At 55.6% G+C, this 14447-nt stretch overlaps 3 protein-coding genes across 3 annotated transcripts; 2 read left to right on the forward strand and 1 right to left on the reverse strand.

Moving 5' to 3' along the window:
- Nucleotides 1-94: 94 nt before the first annotated feature.
- PIK1 (Phosphatidylinositol 4-kinase pik1alpha (PI4-kinase)(PtdIns-4-kinase)) lies at nt 95-4126 on the forward strand. The gene is made up of 5 exons (XM_059463831.1): nt 95-485; nt 547-733; nt 788-3236; nt 3284-3488; nt 3539-4126. The coding sequence occupies exons 1-5, from the start codon at nt 406-408 to the stop codon at nt 3576-3578; spliced, it is 2961 nt and encodes a 986-aa protein (XP_059319646.1). The 5' UTR covers nt 95-405; the 3' UTR covers nt 3579-4126.
- A 1165-nt stretch (nt 4127-5291) lies between these two features.
- VE01_06802 (uncharacterized protein) lies at nt 5292-9878 on the forward strand (the record flags this gene model as incomplete). Its single annotated transcript, XM_018276241.1, has 1 exon — nt 5292-9878. The coding sequence occupies one exon, from the start codon at nt 5292-5294 to the stop codon at nt 9876-9878; it is 4587 nt and encodes a 1528-aa protein (XP_018129758.1).
- Nucleotides 9879-12685: 2807 nt separating this feature from the next.
- CDC42 (Rho GTPase) lies at nt 12686-13664 on the reverse strand (the record flags this gene model as incomplete). The annotated part of the gene is made up of 4 exons (XM_018276242.1): nt 12686-12751; nt 12855-13233; nt 13389-13508; nt 13645-13664. 4 exons carry the CDS (start codon nt 13662-13664, stop codon nt 12686-12688), a joined length of 585 nt encoding a protein of 194 aa, XP_018129757.1.
- Nucleotides 13665-14447: the final 783 nt, after the last annotated feature.

Here is a 14447-nt window from a genome sequence, read left to right on the forward strand (position 1 = left end):
ATACAGGCTCAATCTTTCAATCACTTATAACATAAACTTCCCTCTAAATTCCTAATAACAAATTTACGTATGTTGTGGACCCTGACCCAAAAAATGGCTATCAAAAATGGAAAGGCCAGGTAAGGTCATCATCACCAAAGTGCACGGCTCATGCATGAATATCTCTGGTACCACCAAAACTTAAAACCTTCACGTTCGGCAAGGGTGCAACTTTAATCCGAGCAACGTTCCCCGTATCCTTACCTAGGCCCTCATTCGGAAGTCTACCTACCAACCCATCGAGCTCATATTACGCCCAAAGTCGGGGATGCTACTTCTTGCTTTACCTCTCAGTTGTGGATGTTAAAGATAGTAGAGGCATCTGGCCTCTCGGTACCCCCTCCCCGTTCCTAATTTGGCAGCCCGATGTCTTGGGATTTGCTGAAGCGGTTCATCGAGAGCGATGTCTTTAACCAAAACCCCTTCCTCTCCGTAGCATATCTTTCGTAAGTGCCCCCGCAATTGGCTTTTCAGTGATAGCAGCTCTGACTGATTTTCCCCAACCAGACGATACGCGGATCATGTCGGAATTACCTACGTCCTGTGCTCGAAGTTGCGCCAGTTCAGTTATGAGGAGATTGAGTTCTTCTTACCACAACTATGCCACCTAATAATAAGTCTGGACAATGAGTCGATGGCATTGGAAGAGTTTATTTTGGATTTATGCGAAGAATCTGTGAATGGCGCGTTGCTTGCAAGTCAACCCCCCGATCTTTACCCCTCAATACGCGCGACTGACTGGAAGTAGACTTTCTGGCTCTTCCAAACGTACCTTCACGATTTATCGAGCAACCCTCAATCGACGGCTTTCAAGACATGCAGGAGGATATACAACAAAGTCCAGCGGATCGTCTTCGGCGTGACGGACACGGCGCGGGTGGAGAAAATTAAGGAGAACACGTTGCCCGTCACGGTTCTGGCAAGTTTTGTACTGGCCAGCATCGGCATGCCTGGGCTTCCCAGATGGGCTGGACCACTGGCGATATCACAGGCGCGAAAACCGCAAGAAAGTGAAGCAACTGTATCGGATTCAAGCCAGACGCAAAAATTAGCAAGGAGCCATACGGTAGCAGGGAGTGGAAGCCGGCAAAGGAGGCCGAGGGATTCCCTAAGAGCAGCGAGCGCCACTGACACGAGGGTGGGAGGAGAATCGGACACAAAAGCCCCTCGAGGAGCATCATTGGAGGCTAGGCCGCCATCGTCACAGTCAACCCGCAAATCCGCCCTAGATCGAAGCACGAAACGGCCATCACAATTTACATTACAACCTCCAGATGCGCAATCGAGCACGATATCTTTGCCATTACCAGAGCCAAGCTCACCGAAATCTGTGGCCCGCCCTCTCACGCCGCTCTCTGCCCGATTTGGCCCACGGCCAGATATACCACATAGGCGGCATACCCACCAGGTCAGGCCGTTATCCCCTTCGGTCCTCAATACCCGTCAGAAAGGAAAGCTTCTTCGGCAAAATTACTTTAGGAGTGAGATCCAATTTTTGACTGCCTTGGAAAACATCTCCACTCGGCTTATAATGGTACCGAAGGCGGCCCGGCTAAGCGCTTTACGCGCCGAGCTCGTTATGATCGCTCAAGATCTGCCAGCAGAGGTTGATATCCCGGTCATATGCCCGGCGACTCTCGTTGATGGGGTTCCAAGCAAAAGCAAGCATCACAGAATTGTTCGGCTGAACCCTACTGAATGCACTGTTCTGAACAGTGCCGAAAAAGTTCCGTATCTCCTAATGGTGGAGGTCCTACGGGATGATTTCACGTTCGACCCTGAAGCGTCAGAAAACGATGCATTATTGAAGAAGCTCCTTGCAGAGCAGGGCACAAGTAGAAGGCGGATATTTGACCTTCAAGATGCACCACGACTACCCACTGTTGAGGCCCAGCAACCTAAGTCAGTACCTGACAGTGTTTTTGAACCAGTTCAGGGTGACCTTGGAACATCTCCTGCGATACAAGGGGAAGATGAAGGGCACATTCCGGCGGTGCCAGACCTCATTAGAAGCACCTCAACAGTATCCAGTCCCTCGACAGCCACACAATCCACTGTCCAATCAATAACCTCTTCGCATCCAACACCACGGACGTCTGGAACCTCCAACTCTGGATCAAACAGCCCGGGCCAACCCCGAAAGTCGACCCTACCTCTCCACAGCCGACCAAGCGGTTCGGACCAACCCAACTACCCAGCATTGGCGACTCACATCCGAACAGCGGCCCAAATGCTGACACAACTGGAATCCACGAGTGGCAAGCGGCCGCGGAGCGAAGTCGATGCCATCCGAGCAAAAATTATCGCAAGTATGCAAAGCTTGGAGGAGCAAAGTTTTGGCAACCACGATACACCCACTTTCGATACGATAATGGCCAACGCAAATGCAGCGCCGGTTAACAACGATGATGAAGATGTTGAAGGTCTAGCGCTGGAACTGGTCACCACTGGAGCTGGCGCTGCCCGAATGGAGAACGATGAGAAAACCGGTGGTGTGCAAAGAAAGGGAGACCGGGACGATCCAAGTGCAGCCATGTTCGGTGAGGCTTGGTCGGAGAAAAAGGAACGCATCAGAAAGTCTTCACCATATGGTTGGATGTCGAATTGGGATCTCATCAGTGTCATCGTGAAGACTGGAGATGATCTGAGGCAAGAAGCGTTTGCTTGCCAGCTGATTCAAGTTTGTGATAAAATATGGCAGGATGCTGGCACTCCTGTGTGGGTCAAGCGGATGCGTATTTTGGTGACGGGTGAATCTTCTGGCCTTATCGAAACGATTACCAATGGTGTCTCTTTGCATTCAATCAAGCGCAGTTTGACACTGGCGACTATTGAAGCCGGAAACAACCCACGAGGCAGGATAGCCACACTACGTGACCATTTTATAAAGGCATTTGGCGACCCAGAGGGGGAGCAGTACAAGGCAGCCGCCACGGAATTCAAGCGGTCACTTGCGGCATACAGTATCATCTCGTATGTCCTGCAACTCAAGGATCGACATAACGGCAATGTCCTCATCGATAACGAGGGGCATATTGTTCACATTGACTTCGGATTTATGTTGTCTAATTCTCCTGGATCGGTCGGCTTCGAGGCGGCTCCATTTAAGCTCACACAAGATTATGTGGATGTCTTGGGGGGAGTAAACTCTGCAGAGTTCCAGGATTATAAGGTGTTATGCAAGCAAGCTTTCCAAGGTATGATTACTCCAGTGATTTGAAGGTCCAGTACTGATCATAGGCAGCTCTACGACGCTCTGCAGATAACATCATTGACCTCGTCAGCCTAATGGGCCACGGCTCCAAAATGCCATGTTTCCAATATGGTGTTCTCCAGGCCACAAATATGCTGCGCCAACGGTTCCAGCTCCAGTTGAGTGCTGACGAGGCGGAGAAGTTTGTTGAGACAGACTTGATTGCCAAGTCGCTAGGAAGCTATTATACACGATTGTACGGCCACACTCTCCACTTCCAAATATAACTTACTAACCTTCTGGTAGATACGACACATACCAATACCGGACACAGGGTATATACTAGAGGCAGCCGTCACAAGTTGCACCTGCTTGAATCATAGCGTAGCGAAATGATATCAAGCCACGGCATCTGGGCGTAGGCGTTTGTTTGGACATTACGGGATGCATCATCTCCAGAAACAGATCTGAGAGCATTAGTGAGAACCTGGTTTTTTGTTTGGTGGGTGACGCTGTTGGGAATTATATAGAAAACGACCTTTTGATTTATTGTATATAGGCAAAAGCTGGCTCGGCCCACAATATAAAGTGGTATTGAAGAACTTTGCTGTTGACTGGATGTTTGATCTCCGTGGCCGATACCATGGAGATAAGTGCGACTTATCTCGGGGTGTGTGACCTGTGTTTATATCAGGGACTGTGTTTACAAAGGGAGGTTGGGAACAAAGCCGAATTCGGTTGGAAGCGGAGTTGAGGCCGAAGGGCTGAGGCCGAGGAGCTGGATGGCCGACAAAGGCATCCATAACAATGAGACCGAGCTACAAAGAACTATGTGTATCAGTGCCGCCTCAGTAATTATAAGTTCAAATCAAACCAACGGCACATAATTCCATCAACCTGTAGATTCAAATTCCGGCCGCTGGAAGCGGAAACGGTGTATCCGGAGCAACTCTTGATATCTGAGATACCAACGGACGGGATGTGCAGCGGAAAGTCTCATAAACACAGAAAGATTCTTGATTCGTATAAAAGTATATTTCGCCGCAGACGTATAATGCTGCCAGCTCAAGTATTTAATTGTAGTCCGCTGGAATGCGAGAACAGAATATCCAGCTTGGCCTGCTCATACCAGGGCACTGACAGCTGAAACTGGTAGCGGAAACTCTAGCAAACGCCTATAAGGGGGTCAGTCACTGAGAGGGCTAGGGCGAGCTAGCCGGTGCAATATCCCACGATTTGCCGCCATTCGGTGCTCTCGGCTGCCGCTGAAGTGAATGGCCACCGAGAAAAGGGGTTTGTGTCGGATAATATAACTTCAAGCTCGGCGAGGGGCGGCATCGGCGTCGGCGAGAATAAGTGAGTAAATATATATATGAAACTGTAATTATCATGATTAGTATCTTCGTAAAGCCCTGTGTTAGTAATAGTAACGTTCGGCCTCCCTCTGCTTTCCCATTCTCCGTAGCAACCCAGGTAACCTGCGCGTGGGCAGTGTCCTGCCGCCCACACAACCCCTCGATCTTCCTCCATTTTCACTCTTTCCACCCACAAACGTCAACAACAGCAAGATCAACCACAGCGCCCACCAAACCAAACAAACCAAACCAATACCAGCAACACCATCACCATTTCTCAGTAAGTCTTCTTCATGATATCAATCTCAGGTCATCTTATACTTACCTCCTTTCTCCTTCCAGCTCCGAAGGAAAAGTGCATTCGTGCCGTGCATCCCTCGAACCAAGGGACCATTTTCCAGGAGAAGATTCCGGGTGAGTTCCACCGTCTCAAGCCGAAGACAGCTCTTGACTGACTTGATATATAGGTCCAAGATCCGTTCAGTTGGCCAAAGAGGTCAGCTCAGAATTGCAACGACATTGTAAGTTCACCTCCCTTTAACCCTTTCTCCTTCATAGCCTTTCAACCACCCCTACCCGCTTCCAAGGACCGAGAGCACAGAGCAGCTCTCTGCTTCCTTGATGATTCACTTCTCATTCCTCATATTTGAATCCCTTGCTGACTGACCACCACAACCAGATCCGAAGATTATTGTGCCAACACAATGTCTTCGAAGGACAACACCACCTCGACCCTCCCCAGCCATCGTCGCGCCAAGTCGCACGATGTGCGCTCCACCACGGCCGTCGAAGGCCCTCGTCCAAGCCTCCCGGGATCCATCCCCTTCTACCCTCGCGTGTTCGGACTCGGCCTTGGTTTCGAGTCGCCCACTGAGCCCGGCGATCTAGCCGCAGCTCAAGCCGCACCCGTTTCCTCGGCTGGAGAACAGCCCATCCTGGGCACCGACACCGAGGGTAGCGCTGGTGAGGGCGCTGTATCAGCGTCGCCCGCTGGTTGGTCGCAGGTGTTAAACCCTCTTCCAACCATGGCGACCGGCGCACCTTTGCCCCCTATTATAAAGGGGGTCACCAGCTCGGATCCCGCGGACTTGGAAGCCGCCGCCGCCGCCGCCCCGCCCCAGCCACCACTTTCCAAGGTGGCTACTCAGGGCCCAGGAGGCAGCAGCAGCGCGGCTGTCCGCTCTCACGAAGCGGTTGCGTCCTCGTCGTCCGCCTTCTCCAGAGGCGGCTCGACCCGCACCGCCGTCCGCGAAGACCAGGACCGAGTGCGCCCCCCGACGCGCCCCCATCCACCACAACTGCTCCCCGGCTTCGTGAGCCCTCGCAGCCGTCGCGACGCCCGCATCCAGACTGGCGCCCAAGCCGGCCCCAGCAGCAATGCTGGACGCCGCCCAGTCACACCTGTGCACCAGGTGATCCCCACCTACGATCAGCGTAGGGAGGCGGAGGATGCGTGGCTCCGGCGCGAGGAGCTTCACCGCCGCGAGTGGGAGAGGCAGCAGGAAAGACAGCTGTCGGAGTTCAACGGCAGCGCCTGGCACTACCCCGTCGGTGCTGTCGTCCGTCGGCAGCCATTCGTGGTTGCCGGACCCCGAGCTCCGATAGCCCCTGCCGCCGCCGCTGCCGCCGGTCCAGCTTTCCTTGGCCGACCGCGCGGCAACTCCCAGGCTTCGGCCATTGAGCAGGCCTCTGCTTTTGGGAATGTCGTGCCTGGCCCCTCGCACCGCGCCCGATTCGTCAGCGTCCCAGCTGGCGGGTACGGCGCCGTTGACGATCGCCAGACACGCATTCGCAGTCCGAGAACCGCCGCCGTTGCCTCGTACGCCGATTCTCCCGGTCATGGACCGTACCTTGGGGGTTCCCGCTTGGAAGGCCAGGGTGCTTATACGGAGCACCCGAGCCCCAGCACCCCTGAGGGCATGACGCGGGAGATGTACGAGATGATGTGTGCGTTCAGTGAGGACGTGCGCCAAGAGCAAGAGGACGTGGATGAGGAGGTGGAGGATGAGGGAGAGGCTGCCGCCGCCGCCGCTGCCGCCGAAGCCGCGAGCTTCAGAATGCCAATGCCGGGCATCAACCAGCACGGCCATCTCGAGCTGCTCCGCGGTCTAACCCGGGCAGAGTTCGAGGCCGAGCAAAGCCAACTCATGGCTGATGCCCTGGCGTTTTCTGAGCTCGTCGGCGCGGAAGAGGAGGAGGAGAAGGAGGTCGCTGCCGCCGCCGCGCAAGAGGCCGAGGATCGTCGTCGTGATGCCAACAGGCACCGACACCCTCGTGTCTCGTCGCCGGGCGCCGCCTCCGCGTCCTCGTACTACGGTACTGGGACCCTCGATGCCGAGACGTGGCAGGCAGCCGAGGATGAACTGTGGGACGTGCTGAATCGGCGCAGAGTCCCTAGCTACGACGAGAAGGGCGCGCTTGTGTTCCCGACTAGCCCGTCAGCGGCTGAGATCGCACGGGAGCGCGCCGCTATCTTCAAGCGTGCTAGGAGACGCGCCGAGGAGGCGGTAGGAGGAGCGTCGCAGGGTGCTGGATGGGGCGGTGAGGGTCCACTTGACAGGAACCCCCCGCAGATCCCGTTCGGTATCCCTGAGGATATATATGATCAGGCCTGCGCCTTCAACGAGCAGGTGCGTCAGGAGGAGGCGGATCGCGAGCGTGCGGAGGGCCAGGCTGGTCCTTCGCACACAAGCCCGCTGCCCGCCCCTCTCGCCTGCCCACCAGGCCTGATCGAGTGGGGTGTGACGGAGGAGGGCCTGATTTCGGCGTGGAGGAACCACGTGGCTCAGCAGCCAGCTGGGCCACACGGTCCCCCAGCAGCTGGATCAGGTGTTGAGCAGCACGGTGCTCAACCCCCTCCCGTCCACCACCACGATCCGTTCGACGAGCGCGATGTGGCGGCGATTTCTCGGAGCACAGCAGCAGCAGCGCGATCCGGGATTCTTCTGGGTCGCAGCAGCGCGCGGCGCAGCTCGGCGAGGAACGCCACGCGCGGCTCCTATTATCCCGCGGAGATCTCGACGGGGAGTCCTCGCCCAAGAGGACGCGGTGTTGTCGTAGGTGAGTACGTTGCTCCTCCCGAGCAGGCAACCCCCCTTCCGGCCCGTAGGAGGGCCATGCGGACACCGTCGCCGTCGGTGTACAGTAGGACCTCCGGCTTTGGCACTGTCCAGGCCGCGGTCCAGCGACCTGTCATCAGCGGGGTGTCCAGTCCTGATCGTGGCGATGTCTTCGGGTCGCCTTCCATTGAGTTGGCGCCTGTCTTCGCGGGCATCCAGAGGAGGAACCTAGCTTCGTTTAACGAGCAGGTGAACTCTGGCTCTGACCCCGTTGACGAAGACACGTCGCGAGAGGGACAGGAGAAGGAGGGGGTTAAGGGTAAAATGGTGATCCGAAACGGATCCGCTGCGCGTGCGTCCTCGTCGTCTCTGAGCGATGGGGGGGGCCATGCATCCAGATGGGTGTATGAGAGCCCCTCCATCGGCAAGATGGACTTCGGTCCCCCCAGAGACAAGGGCAAGCGCGCCGCGACCGCTTCGGAGGTGGCCGCGCAGGTCGTCGAAGAGGAGATGCTGCTTCTTGGCACTTCTGCTTCGCCTGCTGCAACCGAGATGGAGAGGGATGAGGGAGAGGGTGAGGGTGTTATCAGACCCCCCAGCCCAGCCGTCTCGCAATCAGAGACCCTGCTGGACGATAGCGGGTCACGAGACGAGCTCCCCCCTCCTCCCCCCTCTCCAACTCCACCACCACCACCATCCTCAGCCGCAGCGCCGATTTTGGTCCCGCTCCTCGCCGGCGCACACCGAACCCTCGATCTCGACGAGGACTTCGAGTACGACGCCGGCATCGAGGCAGCGCCCAAGTCGACGCGTAGGGCGAAGGTCACGGGCGGACTGCGCGGATTCGCCAGGGGCATCAAGGACGCGCTCTCGTCTTCCTCGCGGAAGGCAGCTGCGCGTCCACCCCCCCAGCAAGCCGCCGCAGTCGCGACCCCAAGGCCGGAGATCGTAGATGGAGAAGCGAACCAAAGCACCGCGACAGGTCTGAGCGTCGGTGGGCGACCGGGAGTGTTCGCGTCCCTCACAGGACGCTTCACTCCCCGTCCTGGCAGTTCAGCCAGCGCCCACCGAGCGCCTCTCGCAAAAGTCAGCGGAACTGGCTCCCTGGGGTCACGACGCTGGCCGGCGCGCAGATCGTCGCTGGCGCGCGCATTCTCGATCCCGAATCTTCGGTCACCTTCCCTCACGGCTGGGACCCTTAATAAGCCGCTTCCGCAGACGCCGTTGTTCGTCGTGAGAGAGACGGCCTCGGGCGATGAGGCGTCGTCTACTCCGGACATCGGGGAGTCTGTGGAGTCCGTTGGGTTTCTTCGTCCTGTCACCGCCGCTGTGGAGGGACAGTCTCTAAGACGGGGCCGCTATGTTTCGTTCGCGGATCAGCACCCCAGCACAACCGCCAGATGGCTTCGGTCATCTGGTAGTGCTCACGAGATTGTCCCCCGCGGCGAGGAGCAAAAAGAGGAGCCCACTCCCGTCCGCGCCCAGCAGCAACAGCGCATCGACGATCTCTCAGCCGCCCTCGAGGATGCCGAGAGTTCGCGCCTAGCAGCTGAGGCGCGCGCATCAGCCGCAGAAGCGGAGCTCACTCGCGCCCACGCCGAGCTGGACGTCTACGTTGCGGAAGCGACGGTGGCCCAGCGCGCGCTCACGGCGGCACGAGTCGAGTTCCAGCTGCAGCTCGACCTTGCGAGGCGGGAGACCGAGCGGCACGCTGCGGAGACCGAGCGTCAGCATGAACGCCACTTGGACTACCTTCGCGTTCTGGCGGAGGCCCATGGGGCGGAGCGACAGGGTCTGGAAGCTCAAATCGCCATGCTGTATTCTGCAGTTGGCGGTCTCCAGACTCAGTTGCTGTATGCTGGCGTCGGCGTCCCGCAGCAGCAACAGGGAGGAGCGCGAGGTGCTCGCCAGTCGTTGCAATTCCCGGCTGCCCCAGCGGCGGCCCAGCAGGAGGAGGGGACTGCTGCAAATGAACCCCTCCCACCACCACAACAACCACCCAGCCCCGAGTTCGTATACCTCGGACCCCGTCACCGCTTCGGCAGCCGCCTGCCCGAACCGGGACTCTTCCAGATCCTCTCCCACCCCATCCCGCTCCCGCCCCAACAACCCCCCTTCGCGCCCTCGGAGTCGGTGCGTCTCGCGAATCGTGCGGGGCGCCTGGCTGCTGAGGCGGGGGGGGCCGAGTATAGACAGCGCATGAGGCGGAGACAGGTGCCTGACTCGGATTGAGATCCAGTTGGGTGGCCTTGTCTTCGTTCCCTTTTCCAGAAAGGATGCGGCTCGGGACAGCCAACGTGGCTTCGGACTTGTTGTTCGGGGCTTTGTTTCACATGGCTGTGCGGGGGTGTGGGTGAGCAGCCGACGTGGCTGAGAACGGTTTCGAAGTTCTCGGCTTTGTTTCGCATGGCTGCTCGAGGTGAGAGGAAGTGATTGCAGCCAACGTGGCGCAGGAGATCGAGCCTTTAGGCAGTCTTCTCGCTTTGTTTCGCATGGCTGCATCTGGAATCCCGGCGCGACCAACGTGGTCCTGGAGCCTCTCTTTCCCTTGCTCCTCGACTTTGTTTCGCCTGGTCGCCTTTGACGGGGACAGCCAACGTGGCAGGAGATTCTCGCCATCAGGCACTCTCCTCGCTTTGTTTCGCCTGGCTGCCTCTGTGCTGGTATCCGACGAAGAAGAAGAGTCGCCAACGTGGTCGGTGACTGACGTTTTGACGTCCCGGCTTTGTTTCGCATGGCTTCTTCTCTCTTCTTCTGGGTTGTTGTTTTGGTCACTGTTCTCTTCTCCTGTGCTTTTGCGTGTCTGTCTTTTTGTCTTTGTGTTCTCCGGCCCTGTGTGGTTTTTGCGGCGTGTGCGCGTCTGTGTGCTTCTCTCTGCGTGTGCGTGTCTGGCTTTGTGGCTTTTGTGTTTTGGGCTCTGTTTGCTCCTAATTGTCAGTTTATATCCTGACGCAGAGTTTGTCAGCCACCGTGCCTGTTCGTCATTTGGCGCCTGGCTTCTGGCTTCTTGTATGTAGAATAAAGAAGCTTTTTACTCACTGCTGGTGCATTTGCTAGCTGTGCTTGTGTGTTTGGTGGTGGTGTACTGACAATAGGGGGTCCGATGCTTGGTCGCTCGATGGAGTGGGATGGGTGTTAGAAACTGGAATAAGGATTTGGGAAGATGGATTCGATGAGACTCACCAGTGATGGGAAGTACCTCACCTCCCCTTCATCTTGATATCTGCTAACTCTCACTCAAAAGAGCAAAAAGCCGCCTCTCCCATGGAGTTTGTCGTTGTCGACTCCCCTGCCGCCGATGAAGAAGAAAAAGGAGGAAAGGGGCCCCAAAAGCGCAAGCGTGCGCGGTCAGTTAGGGCGAGGGCACCGCCTCCCCCGCAATTTCCGCTGAGTCGACACCTCTCCTGCGCGACGACGTCGTTACAATGGTCACGCGGTGGCAAAGAGGTGAGGAGGGACAAAGGAAGGGTTGAGGAGGGAGGAGGAGTGGGGGGGGACACGACATGTTGGTGTGAAGGTTTTCTTGTCACTGTCATGCTTGAGGAGAAGGGCAACTTATGTTTTATTTTGAATGAAATGTTTTCTGATGAACGCATGAGCACAGTGATATGGGTGTGAGACTACCCACGGAATCAGATACCCAGTGGGACAGAGGGGGACTGTGGACTTCCACGCATCCATCCTCCTGCAGCTTCTTCTTGTGAAGCTGACTCCAGCTTTGGATATACCGATTTCAACTTGATGCAGATATCACCAACGACACAGCACAGCTTGGATACGCACAGCATAATCACCAGTCGACCATACACAGCAAGCAAGCACTTGACTCACTTTCATGCAGTACTGACAAGAAACCTCCCAGGGAGGGTGATGCATATCACCAAGGAATGGGGAAGGGGGATGTGCACTAGGCACATTGGTGTGGACACTATTCACTCACACTCACACAAGCATGCCGCCTCACGCAAGCCGTCACACGGCCCCCCCACGCCTCACAACACTCCCTTTCTCACCGACTCACCACCCTACCCACCGACTCACCTCTCAATACGCACCCTTCACCCGTCACGACAACCCCCTATTCACCAGCCTACGCCGCAATACCCACCAGACAAAGGGGACAATAGCACCACAATAGCACCACAATAGCACCACAATAGCACCACAATACCCACCACAATACCAACACAATACCAACACAAGACAATGAAAAGAAAAAGACAATGAAAAGAAAAAGACAATGACAAAGACAAAGCAGAGTGAGCAAAAAGGCGGTATTGTTCAAATAATCTTCCATTCATTCCCCATTCCTCTCCTTACTTCTCCCCCTATCTCTCTCCATCATACTCTCTCTCCCATACTACCCCCCATACTCTCCATACTCCCCTCATACTGTCACCATACCATCTCTCCATACTCTCCTTCTCTCCCTTTCTCCCCTTCTCTCCTTCTCTCCCCCCTCTCTCTGTCTGTCTGTCACTGTCTTAATTTCGCTTTCCCATACAAGACAGACAGCAGCCATCACCATACTGCAAGAAAAACAAATCAATCGGAGTAGTAAGTCCCTAATCGTTACGCCTAGCAAAAAAAAACACTCATCGCGGTATCACACACCACCAGAAAACACACAAGAAAAAAAGGATGTGGTTGAAGAAGAAGAAGAAGAAAGACAATCCCCTCCTGGTTTGTTCCGATTTGGCCTGTTTTCATCCCAAGAGTTCTCCAGCTTTTGTCGCATCGTCGTTGTTCTTTTGTTCCAAAAAATAAAAAGCTTTTTTGTCGATATGCTTTTATGCTAGCTCCAAGAAGAAGAGAGAGGAAGGAAGAAAGGATATTCGCGCTTTCGCATGGTTGGTGCACAAATATTGGACTGCTGGGCAAAGACTGACTTGCTCTCGGTAGCAATGTCATCGGATGCGAAGGTGAAGGGCGCGCTGAGGTTCGAAAATGCGGTTCGGAAAGCCTTGAATTTGTCGATCGATCTGAAGATGGGCTGGGTACAATTGCGAAACCAGGTCGGGGATATACAGTCAGGTCATCTACAGGACCAGGCACTTCCCGTGCTTCTTCTTGGGCGCTGGGGGCTCGAGAGCAGCTACGATAGCCTATGGGATGGATCGTCAGTACACATGCGCCAAACCAAACAAACAAACCGCGATCCTTCAAAGAACCAAGAGAATCAAAGAACCACAGGGAAGTACTACACACCTCATCAAACACATCCTTCAACTTATACTGCGTCAGCGCCGAGCACTCCACATACTTAATCGCGCCCAACTCCTTCGCCATCCTCTCTCCATCCTCCCTCCTCACCGGACTCATCTTCTGCTTCATCAGCTTCTCGCGCACGCTGCTGTCGTCGCGCAGATCGGTCTGTGTGCCGACGATGAGGCAGGGGACGCCCGGGCAGTGGTGGTGGACCTCTGGGAACCACTTTTCGCGCACGTTCTCGAAGGAGGCGGGCGAGGTGACGGAGAAGCACACGAGGAAGACGTCGGTTTGGGGGTAGGAGAGCGGGCGGAGGCGGTCGTAATCTTCTTGTCCGGCTGTGTCGAAGAGGCCGAGGGTGTAGGGCTCGTCGCCGATCCTGCGGGGGGGAGGGAGGTTAGTTGGCGTTGTTTGGTTGTTTGTGGATGTGTTTGGAATGGGGGAGGTGAGGTGAGTGAGATGGGGGAGGTGTGTGAGGGGAAGGTGGGGGTTGCTGTTGCGGGGTTTCGGAAGAGCTGGATGAGGGGAACTTACATGACAGTGACAGCATAGTTATCGAAGACAGTAGGGACATATTCCGAAGGGAACTTGTTTGTGGTATAAGAGATCAAAAGACAAGTCTTTCCCACAGCACCATCACCAACCACAACGCACCTATCAGTCAAGAAGGTCAGCAATCAAAATCCACTTCCTTCAAGGATATATTATAGACCATCCCAGGTCGCACCAGGTAGGTGTGTGGACCACCCGGGTACGCCACTGAGACAGACAAAGGGTCAATCCAACTCACTTAATCGTAGCTACAACCATATCTGCGGTTTGGAGAGGAGGTGGAAAATGCGCGGGTATGTGGTATCCTCAGCAGCAGCCTCGGAGAGAGCGAGCTGCCTTGACGGGGTGTGGAGGGTTGTTGGTTGGAGGTGTGTGGAGGAGGGTGGATGCGGTGTGGCGGATTGAATTGTGGGAGGAGGTAGGTCGCGGGGTCGAGTTGTGGAATGGGGGTTGTTGTTGATTGCGTTTGATTGCGGAAGTTGCGGTTGTTGGTGGAGGTGGAAATGGAGGTAGGTTGTTGGTTTGTTGTGTAAGAGTGGTGGAGGTTGTGGTGGTTGTGGTTGGAGAAGAAAGATTGTTTCGAAGTGAAGTGACAGGAACACGGGCGAGACGTTTGAAGGAAGGAACGGGGCTTGCTTGGTTGTCTGTTGGCTATCTGTTTTCTGATGACAGGCGGTGATTGTGGTGGTAGCGGTGGTGGTAGTGGTGGTGGGTAAGCTTGGGGATTGGCGCAAGGTTTGGGCGAGGGAGTAGCGTGGTGTATTAGCCGGGTGGAAGCGAGGGGGAGCTTTATCGGTGAGAGATTGCGGTGGGGAGGTAGGTGGGTGGGGACTGAGGGTGAGGAATGAAGAGAGAAAGGGTAAAAAGAAGAGAGGTTTTGGATTTGGAAAGAGGAGAGGAACAAAGGGGTGAAGATTGAGGATGAAGATGAGGATGGATTATGAGGTATCCTTAGTTTATATGTATGGGTTGTTGTAGTGTAAGTACAGAAGAAGGTAAGAGGGTGCGTGTGGTCTGTGGTGTGTGGTTGAAAAGGGGGTT

This window comes from Pseudogymnoascus verrucosus (assembly GCF_001662655.1).
Source record: "Pseudogymnoascus verrucosus strain UAMH 10579 unplaced genomic scaffold scaffold_26, whole genome shotgun sequence".
NCBI lineage: Eukaryota > Fungi > Ascomycota > Leotiomycetes > Thelebolales > Thelebolaceae > Pseudogymnoascus > Pseudogymnoascus verrucosus.

Bases quoted from the DNA above. Each gene is read 5' to 3' on its own strand.
- PIK1 (XM_059463831.1), top strand. From the start codon at position 406: ATGTCTTGGGATTTGCTGAAGCGGTTCATCGAGAGCGATGTCTTTAAC. The intron at 734-787 runs GCAAGTCAACCC...GACTGGAAGTAG, and splicing joins CTGTGAATGGCGCGTTGCTT to ACTTTCTGGCTCTTCCAAAC. The intron at 3,489-3,538 runs GTACGGCCACAC...ACCTTCTGGTAG, and splicing joins GGAAGCTATTATACACGATT to ATACGACACATACCAATACC.